Source organism: Hemiscyllium ocellatum, chromosome 1, assembly GCF_020745735.1.
Source record: "Hemiscyllium ocellatum isolate sHemOce1 chromosome 1, sHemOce1.pat.X.cur, whole genome shotgun sequence".
Classification (NCBI taxonomy): Eukaryota; Metazoa; Chordata; class Chondrichthyes; order Orectolobiformes; family Hemiscylliidae; genus Hemiscyllium; species Hemiscyllium ocellatum.
Genome location: NC_083401.1, coordinates 93,541,962 through 93,552,898, shown reverse-complemented (window position 1 = coordinate 93,552,898; position 10,937 = coordinate 93,541,962). Strand labels below are relative to the sequence as shown.

At 40.2% G+C, this 10,937-nt stretch overlaps 1 protein-coding gene across 3 annotated transcripts in view; it reads right to left on the bottom strand.

The window, feature by feature from the left end:
• Positions 1 to 1,215: 1,215 nt before the first annotated feature.
• dlc1 (DLC1 Rho GTPase activating protein) overlaps positions 1,216 to 10,937 on the bottom strand; it is a 462,723-nt gene continuing 453,001 nt past the window's right edge. For all 3 annotated transcript variants that reach the window (XM_060824045.1, XM_060824053.1, XM_060824061.1), the window contains 5 exons: positions 10,502 to 10,616; positions 9,746 to 9,967; positions 8,024 to 8,241; positions 6,301 to 6,477; positions 1,216 to 5,313 (listed from right to left, as the gene is read on the bottom strand). In XM_060824045.1, the coding sequence (XP_060680028.1) occupies positions 5,196 to 5,313; positions 6,301 to 6,477; positions 8,024 to 8,241; positions 9,746 to 9,967; positions 10,502 to 10,616 (850 nt within the window). In that variant the 3' untranslated portion in view covers positions 1,216 to 5,195. The remainder of the gene's footprint in view (positions 5,314 to 6,300; positions 6,478 to 8,023; positions 8,242 to 9,745; positions 9,968 to 10,501; positions 10,617 to 10,937) is intronic.

Here is a 10,937-nt window from a genome sequence, read left to right as displayed (position 1 = left end):
GAAGCATGCATAGCCAGAGTTCATAGAATTATAGAATGGTTTGGGCACAGATGGAGATCAGAGACAAGATTAGAGTGGTGCTGGAAAAGCACAGCAGGTCAGGCAGTATCTGAGGAGCAGGAAAATCGCCATTTCGGGCAGGAGTCCTTCATCAGAAAACTACCTCCTCTGAAACTTCCATTTCCCCGGCCCCCAATGCCTTATCTTCACCTTGGACATCCAGTCCCTCTACACCTCCATCCGCCATGATCAGGGCCTCCAAACCCTCCGTTTCTTCCTCTCCCGATGTCCCCACCAGTACTCTTCCACTGACAATCTCATTTGTTTTGCTGAACTGGTCCTCACCCTAACAATTTCTCCTTCGAATCCTCCCATTTCAAAAAATGCTGTGCTTTTCCAGCACCACTCTAATCTTGTCTCTGATCTCCAGCATCTGCAGTCCTCACTTTCGCCACAGATGGAGGTCATTCAACCCAATGTGTCATTCTGATCCATCGGGCCAGAGAACAATAAGGCATTGTTTCTGCATTGCTCCAGTTAGATACAGGAAACAAACCCCTACTGGTGTAAAATGGTGGCTACTGTTGCAGTTCTGCAAATGAGTGGAAATAAAAGTGATCATTTTTTGAAGAAGAACAGTTCTTCCTATCATTATTTGCATCTTGGAGAACAAGGGCATAAGACTGGGTCTTCAAGTACACATATAAAATTGAAAACAAAGCTCCCATTAACTTTTAATAAACTTGCTATTATAAAATATTGTTTTCTAATTTTGTATTTATCCAGTGGGGCAGACTCGATGGGCTGAAAGGCCTTCTTCTATTGTGGTCTTATAGTCAGTGAGAGAATCAAGGGTTATAGGAAGAAGGCAGGAAAGTAGATTCGAGGATTATTAGATTCATCATGATCTCTCTGCATGGCAGAGCCTACTCAATAGCCGAGTGACTTACTCATGTTCCTACATCTTAAGGTGTTATGGTCTTTGATGTAGCAACAGTACAGAGCAGCAGATTCCTTCCAAATTTCCAATACAACAAAATTCAAACAGGGCAGACTGATGGACAACAGGATCAGGTTGAACAGAGTGGCCTAAATTTCCTGGATATGACTCATGGTCTTGATTTGGATATTCCTATTGTAAGACCAAAACAAAATACCAAAACAAAGAATGATTATTCTCATTTAACACATTTAATAGTGCACTTGATGGTTATAACTGTACAGACATACAAAGATATAAACACTTTCTTGGTTCTTTATGTCTTAGCATTTGGAGAGTAAAATATTTACAATTTTTAAAAAAGAGGTACAAAAAAGTATAATTGAGGTATAAATATGTGAATATTTAAATAATTAATAACATGCGTTATCCCTATTTGGCAGTATGCAGCTAGACATGAAAAGAAGTTTACAATACAATGGTATATACAATGACACCAAATTCTACAAATACCAGTTGAACTTTTGTAACAAACACAGAGAAAGTAAGCGGTTTAAAGTGAAGGGATAACACTGAAATAATTATTGATATAATTGTTCTTATTGCCACAAAATTTCACTAAAAGCTCTTTACATAACACTGAAAGGTAAATATTTTAAACCATATTAGATAAATCCTTCTTTGATTTCCTGCTTACAAAGGGCTCCAGCACCCACATATTAAAAAGGGTCATCGAGTTCCCAATAGCAGTTTTGTATTTACTATTAACTACATTCCATTTAAACCCTCAAACAAATACTAATCTTACAGTGAAATCTGTGTGAAAGACCACCTTTTATACAAGGACCACTTGGAATTAGCATGATTGTTAATAAAACCTCATGATTGGCAGGTGAGAATGAAAACAAAACAAATAAAACAAAAATAGATTAGAAATTTAACCTTAAAAGTTATTTTTAGCATATTAGAATAATTTCACTAAACAGTGTTGGGGATCTTCCAATTACACACTATTACATACATTATTTGATAACGGGTAAATAACACACTCCAGTAAATAATAGATGGAAATGTTGGTTCTGTTACAGAAAGTATTTTACACCCAATAGCGCACATGTGGAAAGAACTTTGCCTATATTACTTAGAATTTTGTCACACATATGTGATGTAGCCACAAATCAATTTGTAGTGTTTTGCAATTTACAGCACGAGCACATGCTGAGGAACAGTTTTGAAGGAGGCAAGTTGTAAATATGATATTATATTTGTGAACCCACAAAAACATTCATGCCTTAACTCACTGATCCTACACTCACATTTGTGAATGAACAAAGCAAAATAGTAAAATGCTGTATTCACACAAGGGTCCTGGAAATCAGGTCCATTTTGGCAGATATTCCAATATAATTATTGGCAGGGATTTGCCAGAGAATGAGATTCCTCCTTTTGCCAAGGTTTCAGGGAGGACCCTGTGGGAATGAAGCCACTGTAAGGATTCCAAACATTGGGAGCTTGTAAACCCCCAACCATTTTTGAAACCTGGCAGGTAGTTGATGTGAGTCAGATCAGGTGTACTGGTTGAAGCACTGTGGGGCCCACCTAAAAGTCCAGACTAAAACCTTTGCCCAGGTTGCAAAAATTCAACAGAGAGTTTTGAGTATTTCTTTTATTATCTATTTGGGCTCTGCCTGGGCAATGGGCACCATTTTTATGGCTGCATTTATTTCAATGTGCCAAAACAATGGTGGATTGAACTTGTTGCATAAGGTGCATTTGTTGGCCAGTGTGGGACTGGAGGCAAATTTGAACTGTACCCATTCTAGATGGCAAGTTCACTTTGGGAAGGGTCAATCAAGATTAAGCTGGGTCAATAGCTTTCACAGTCATTTTGCTCCTTGTGCCAGCCTGAGTATTCTTAAGAGTTAAAAAAGTTCACCTTTCATAATTTAGCCAGTAAGGAGTCCAAACTCATGACATCAGAATTGCTGGTTCAGTACAGTGATTACTATGCAACCTCACACTTTTATGGAGTGGGTCCCTTGCTATGATAGCCACCTCCAGCCAATTTCCAGGAAGATCCTGGCATGTCCCACCTGATGCCAATTGTGGTGCACCAGATGCACATGCATCACTATCATGAGAATTAAGAAATTTGACCTGAGCGCAAACTTTAGCAGATCAACTGCAAGTGGAAACGGGCGAGTTTCAGCATTTTGGGGAAACTATGGTTATCTTTGAATTTTAGATGTCATGTAGTTTTTCAGCAAAATCTGATCACCTGTAGTATAAATAACAAAAAAAAGATAGTTTTCTGCTTCAGAGGGAAACAAAGAGTAAATAAGAGCAGCAACTCACTGTGAAACCATTTCAGTATTTGCATGTGAGAAGCTGCATCTTTTAATAACAGAACCCTGAATTTATGTAGGTAGAAGGAACTTTCTAAAGCATTGCACCTCTTTCATAGTGGGAACAAAAGGGGTCATGGGGACTGCCAATTTGCTGCATTCCTATGGCAACACCCTCACCAATCAAAATCTGCCTGCCTGGTCTGAGAATTAAGGGTGGTAGGTGCCTCAAATGTGTTGCAGCAGAGGTAGTAGAGGCAGGCACGGTTGATTCATTTAAGGTGTGTCTGGACAGATGCTTGAGTAAAGTGGGGAACAGAGGGATACGGATGCTTTGGAACTGGGCGATAGGTTTAGCCAGTGGATTTGGATCGGCTCAGTCTTGGAGGGCTGAAGGGCTTGTTCCCGGGCTATAAATTTTCTTTGTTCTTTCTTTGTATAGACAGTTGACTTTTATTGTTACATCTCCATGCCAATGATGGCCTAACCCATCAGCACCCTTTTCTCATGCTGCATAAATTGGTGATTCCTTATTTTCACATTTGTTTCTTGCATTGTAGTCCTGATGAATGCAACCTGAAAAGCTTCGAATTCTTGTCTCCTTTTAGTAACGTTTTTGTTTGAGTCATGTAAGTAGCATGACTGCACATGAAAAGGTTAACAGTTCATAACATATAACTATGATTCATTTAAAAAAACCCCACAGCATCAGACCCCTTATATTTTACAGCCTTTGCCCTAGAATTTTGTTTCATGGTAATTTCTAATATCACTTTTGAAGGATACAAAACTTTTCAATCTGTGACAGCAGCAGTTTTGCAATGTTATTGACAAGCTCCATACTGATTGTTAAAAACAATTATACAAATGCGGTTGTATATATTCATGTTCTGTGGTAATAAATGCCACTTTTCAAAAGATATATTTTTGTCCCTGTAGGTTTTAGGACCTCATAAGCCCTCATCTAGTGAGGAAAACAAAGGATAAAGACATCGCTTAACAAAAAAAACAGCCTTTCCCCATTTAAAACGTAGCTGGAGTCACGCCATGTTGTCAAGTGAGTTTAGCGGGATTGTCAAAGCTCCTATGTTATTCCAACCAAACACTCTTCTAATCCCTGACAGAAGAAACTGGATTGTGTTGTTGGGAGATAGAAGAGGTAATCTTTTGGAATTCACAAAGAGGAAAAATCAAGTTCTGGTGGGAAAAAAAAATGGCTGTAAAGTGGTCTCCATTGTCTTTCACTTAAATACTATATTGACAAACTTAACTTCACTAGAAACTCTTAGGTTGATGGACATCATTCTGCCATGGCAGTGCCTTCCAAACAAGCAGTGTACCAGACACTGTCCCTTACCCATTCTCTCACATTTCAGCTCCTCAGAAACACCCGCTCAAACACACACTGCTCCAGATGTACCATAACTGAACCAAGCAAGCACAACAGAAATACACAACTCTGGAAAATTGGTCATAAACTATGAAGATAAAGAATGAAATATAAAAATAGCAAATCACGTGAACACACCCCAGGTTATTCTTTATACACACATGACATATATTACACAAAATGCTTGGTGCTTCATAGAAGCAATTGTAGCCCCTAAGCAAGCAAGTACAATCCATCTTTGCACTTCACTTTTTCTAAGGACCACTACTCCCACCCACTATTCCAGTAAAGGCCTATATGACAGCCATCATGTTCGAATCAAGCAGCTTTTTAAAAATATATCACTACAGTCATAATTAGGAATTCTACTAAAGTTAAAATAATTCCAAAGATCTGACTGTGTAAGCCTCCATTGTAAATGTATTAATTTGGGTCCACCACAGTTTCCTTGGAAGGGTATGGTTGTTCTTCGCAGCCCTGTGCTTCAGAGTTAAGGTGCAAGCTCATTGGAAGTTGTTTCCTAATGCTTGCTTTCTTGTCTGTCGGAGCCAGGAATATTAAAAGAGTCTCGTATTCTACCAATTTCCACTGCACACAAGTGTCCAAATGCTTTATTGTACCACTCTGGCATTCGTCCCCTGAAGTAAAGGAAATAAAATATAGAAAATGTTATGTAGAATTTACTACACTGGTTTTAAAAACTAAACTAACGTGTTTAATTTAAAAATAAATATGTTGTAATGGCAAGAACCTGCAGTAAAAGTCACTGAACTGTCTTTCATAACTTAAGGCAGTCCAGACTCTAATGACAGGGTCATGAGGTAATTGAGGTTGCACCACAGCCTTTATGGTGGCCCAACTCAATAGGGGTTTTCACCCTCGCCACTCTAGTTGCACCACTATTCACCACAAGTGAAGGAAGGTGCTGCTGCCATAATTTTGTACAGCAAGCCACAGTTTGCTTTTGGACAATTCACTAGCAAAGGCCAGCAATCAATGCAGCTCTGCAATTGAATTTTGGTGGAATGAAAATTTATTTCTCAAAAATTGAGGAGCTAGAAAAGCACAGCCAGTATCTGAGGAGCAGGAGAGTTGACGTTTCAAGCATATGCAAATTATTGCTTACTGGTTGAGTTAGTTTGGTGGTAGTGACCACAATTTGGTTATGTTTACTTTAACATTGGTTGAGTTAATATATTATTACTGCAATTTATCTTTTTTTTTGTTCCTCTTGGTGCCACCATGCACAATGTACATCTAATGAATTGTGCTTCTGCTTGAAGCATACATGGTTCATTGAAAACTGTTCCTGTAAAAATGCTTAGGACCTTAGGTCACATTGTTTCTGCCCCATATGAAAAAAAAATAAAGCCAGTAAATCTTTGCAGTGTCTTATCATTGTTGCATCTATATTGGAGTAGGTCTTCCCCAGTCAACATGCTAACTGGCTGAATATTTATCTATTCAAAATTCTTGTTTCATTTGAATGTAGGAAGGAGTCTGTTTCAATAGAAGGAAGTGGACAGAAAGGTCTGGTCTGATCAACTAGAGCATTCTTACAGCACAGATAAGAGATATAGCTCCTACTATTAAATTCATACTGAGATAAAGATACCCGTCAATACCTTGCGTCTATCCGACATATGTAGGTGAGCTTAGATTTTCCTGACCCGCAGGGTTCGATTAGATATCGTGAGGTAAGAGCATTAGCTCGGACTCCTCCAACTACAGGTATCCCATTGTGCTCCACCGAAGTGGCCACCAATGCACAGCACCCCTTGGGCAAGTTGGTCCTCCAAGTCCTAAAGAAAAATGAAACAAGTTTGAAATGCAGATAATAAATAGAAGGAATGCAAGGTAAAATAAAATATTCAAGAAAATTGTATTTCTATAATATAAATATAGTGGGCCAGACCTTCTGATGTCAAAAGCAGAAAACACTGAGGCATACCTACAGTGGTGCTTTAGGAGCCACTGGAAGTCGTGCTCCCTGCAGCAAGTTTAGATTCAGGTGGATTGATGTGCACTTCCCTGTATTCTCTGAGACTGTCTCTAAGACTGAGCTCAGGGTTGCAGACTTGGGCTAGATATGTGACACTTACTTAGATACTACCCTCAATCCTTTCCCCTTGTTTAACTTCTGGTATAACTCAGTGACTAACAGAGTAACCAAACCAGAGTGAGCTCCCCAATCCCTCCACTCACACTCAACTACTCCCTGACCCGACTTCCCACTCCCTCAGCACTGACCCAGCTCCCTTCCCCAACAAATATCCCCCCACTCCCTCAGCGGTGACCCAGCTCCCTAACACAACAAATATCCTCCCATTCCTCAGCGCTGACCCAGCTCCCTACCACAACAAATATCCTCGCATTCCCTCATCTACTTCACTAAATTCCTTAAAGTTGTTGGAATTTGCCTGAACATTTTTTATTAATTAATGGGATGAGGGCATTGCTGGCTAAGCCACCATTTATTGCCAGAGGGAAGTTAAGAGTCAGCCACATTGTTGGGCCTGGAGTCATATGTAGGCCAAACTAGGTAAGGATGGCGGTTTTCTTCCCTAAACGACATTAGTGAACCAGATGGATTTTTCTGACAATCAATTCATGGTCATTATTAGGCTCTTAATTCCAGATATTTTTAAGATCGAATTCTAATCCTGCCATCTGCCTTGGTGGAATTCGAACCTGAGTCCCCAGAACATTATCTGGGTTGCTGGATTAACAGCTAGTGTTAAAACAGGAGGCCATCACCTTCCCTATGGCAGTAGAGGTTGTGAAAAGTGGACGGCCACATCTGTGGACGACTGTGGCAAACAATCACTTAGTACAGGAGGATGCAACGTGGTCAGGTAAGAAATATCTTTGCAGCCAGCAGGGATGGTTGATGCCAGCATCACTGCTCACTGGAGGATCTAGGCCACTATTTCTACAAATTACTTTTCCTGTCTTCTCTTCCTTTCTGCAAGAATAGACTCATGAAGCAGTTCCCCAGGAATGCCCACAATGACACATCCTTCATGGACAAACCAGGACAGGTTTTGCAACAATATGGAATATTGGTGCTGATTTGTCCAATTGGCCACACACAGGCAATTCTGGAGGACTTCACTAGATAGTAATGAAAACCATAGGTTATTATTTTCCAGCTCCTTTGCTCAGTGTTAAAGTATTGTTCCTGCCATTGAACTGAGACTAACTAACTGCACAAACTAAGGATCAAACATGCCTGCTTTGTATTGGTGTTTGCAACAACACAGTCAATGTAAAGCCACGCTGGCTAATCCAAAGTCTTTTTTTGTTTAACCTTGCAAACGATACATGAAAGAGTTTAAATATATTTACCTTATGAGCACATAATCTCTGGTCGGGTGTGGGGCCATGCTAGTTTGCACATAATGATAGATGTCCGTTTGACTATTTAAACTTTCAATGACCTTTGAACTAAGAAGGTCATCATCCCAGAGTTGGCGATCACGTACTATCCGCCAGAGAACATCCTCTGGTGAACCAGGAATCTCAATGCAAGCCTTCCACAATTTCAGAGGTGGCCCATCACATACCTGGTGGAAAGAAGCTGCACTGTAAACCTTTTTAATTCTTCACACATGTAGCCAAAGTAAGTAGATTTTTGATAACATCCACAAAAACATCAAGACCCTGAGCTTTTGCAGCCGACCAATGCATGGATTTTAGTTCACCACTCAGATATGCAGAGTTTTGAGTATTCTTGACTCTGCAAACCTGCCCTTTAAAATGGCTGCTTGTTGGGATTTCTTTGTCTGGAGTAGTCCTGGGCTATATGAGAACTTGGGCTGGGTAACTCCGGAACGAGAGCAGAGGCTTCATGGAAGGCACTGTCACCGTATGGCAGTCTCAGCAAAATAAAACATAAAATACGAGACAGTGCTCACACAGTCACTGCTCCCACCCCATTCTTCCCATGCCCCATCCATGCCAACCAGGCTCTGTACTCACTACTCATGACATCTCATAGCCTCCATGCCCACCTGTGCTCCTCCAGCCACCCACATGATCCCCTTATACTCTTCATGTGAACATGCCCCTTTCGCCATCCACCATGGCCTGTTATAGCTCCCATGCCAACTTAGTGCCAATGTATCCACTCCCATTGCTATCCTCCGTTCTTACCACGCCAATCTGCTTATTATTTACCACGAGTAGTGCTCAGAAGCCATAATGAAATATGAAAAAGTTGACTAAAAGGGGTGTTGCAGGCTCCGCTATCTTGAAAGAAGACTTTAATTTCTAAATATCTATGCTATATTTACATTCCTTCACTAAATAATGCCTTATTTTTAAAAAAATGTCTTCTAAAGAAAACATTGGAATTTATTTATTGTGCCACTACAAAAAGTTTACAACCATTTGGAGTTGTCAATCAAACTGAAATGGCAGGCAAGCTACTGTGATAATGGTGGTTGTGAAATCAGTAAAGCGACAGTAATCCAATTTGGCTTATGCCAAAAGATAGAGGGGAATAGCAAGCAATCAGTTTTTTAACACTCCAAACATTTCTTTTCAATTCTTTAGAGGGCAGGCTGTTTAAATGCTTTCTTAACTGAACTCATCAGTTGATTTTAATCAGGTCCTGTTGACACTTTTGACATGTCCTTTGGACAGTTGAGTTTGATTTTGACTGCTTAGCTGACAGTTCCAGTGAGCTTCACAGTAAATTGATTGATGCATATTCATGTCTACATTTGACCATTCTAAAGAGTACCTCTTGCCTAACCGAAAATCCTTTAACTTCCCTGACAGATGTCCCGGGACCATATGGTCCAAAGAAACGCCTAAAACTTTAGAAGTGCACTTGATGGGACCCCACCAAGCTGCCCTGTTCTGATTCGCTCTCCAGCCCCCTCACCACTGTATCCCATTTCAAAATCATGCTTCTTCTCTGCACATGCACAATGCAGCCTTTCCATATTCTGTCACACATTAACTTCATGTGATGTAGAAGGCCCTGAAACATGAGCATGTGTATTTCTGGTTAGCATGCTTCTGCGGGTATCAACAGACAATGCCTTAAACAATAGCAATTACCTTCTTGTAGGCAAGTTCTGCTGATTCTGATGTTGAACAGCTGACCCAGCCTTTGAATTTATCTTTTGCCTCCTTCAGGAGACTATCAATGTCATTCTGCAGGTACGTTTGGAAGGCCAAGGGTTCACCCTGGCTGGTTTGGCCCAGCTCTTCCAAACTAACTGGCTGCAAATCCTGCTCCATGTAAGAATTACGGCAGTGGCTCATCATTTCCTCAGGGATCTATGGAAACCAAAATATTCAAGCTAATCGTACTACCAACACACAGAAGTACTTTTTATACTGATGCTGTTTAGTTTGGTACTGAACAATCAGCAGTTACATTGATTAATCTGTTTTCTTTCTCCTGGTAGCAGGCTAAAGTTAGAAAACATCACAAACTGACACCTGAACATCTGGGAAGACGCAAAGTCTTAGGCAAAATTGTGCTATAGTCTAGAATCCAGATATCCCTTACCCAAATCCAGCACCCATTTTCATTGAGGGCAGCTGTGGTTGTTGGAATCACAGAATTATTACAGTGCAGGAGGAGACCATTTGGCCCATTTCACCTGTACTGGTTCTTGTTACCTAGTCTGGCTCTATTATCTCCTACCTTTTTTCCCACATGACAGGTATTTCACATGCTTGCAGTTCATGAAGGCAGAAGCACATTTCAGAGTTCAGCAGCTTTCAATCAGAAGTGATTTTCATGACAAGAAATTCCAAAACACAACTGATCAGCATAATCATGTACAATCCACAAACAAAACATACCTTGAAAAGTTTCTTGCACTCAGCGATCATGTGGGCCAGACCTTGCGTAGCAGCCAAATTTTCATTCAGGTCCTTCTGGTCAGGTTTTCCCAAACTTTGTTTCCTCTGTATCACTCTGGGATTAATAAGGGACAAGGATTTCATTAATACATGATGACTAGTGAACAACAGCACAGACATCAAGGTGCCAGCACAGCTATTTGTTAAACTGGACAAAAGGTTTATTAAACACTGACAAGTCCTGTAAACTTACACAAGGATCAACAATTAGGATACACAATTCATGTGACACACTTACACATGAAAGTGAGTAAAAATCCTTTTACTCGGATAAACCCACAGTAATTTGTCTCTGCATCAGGAGCCAACCTGAATGTGACTGGCCTTTAAATTAAATGGTAGACTCGATGGCAAGGTCAAGGCTCTATTTTAATTA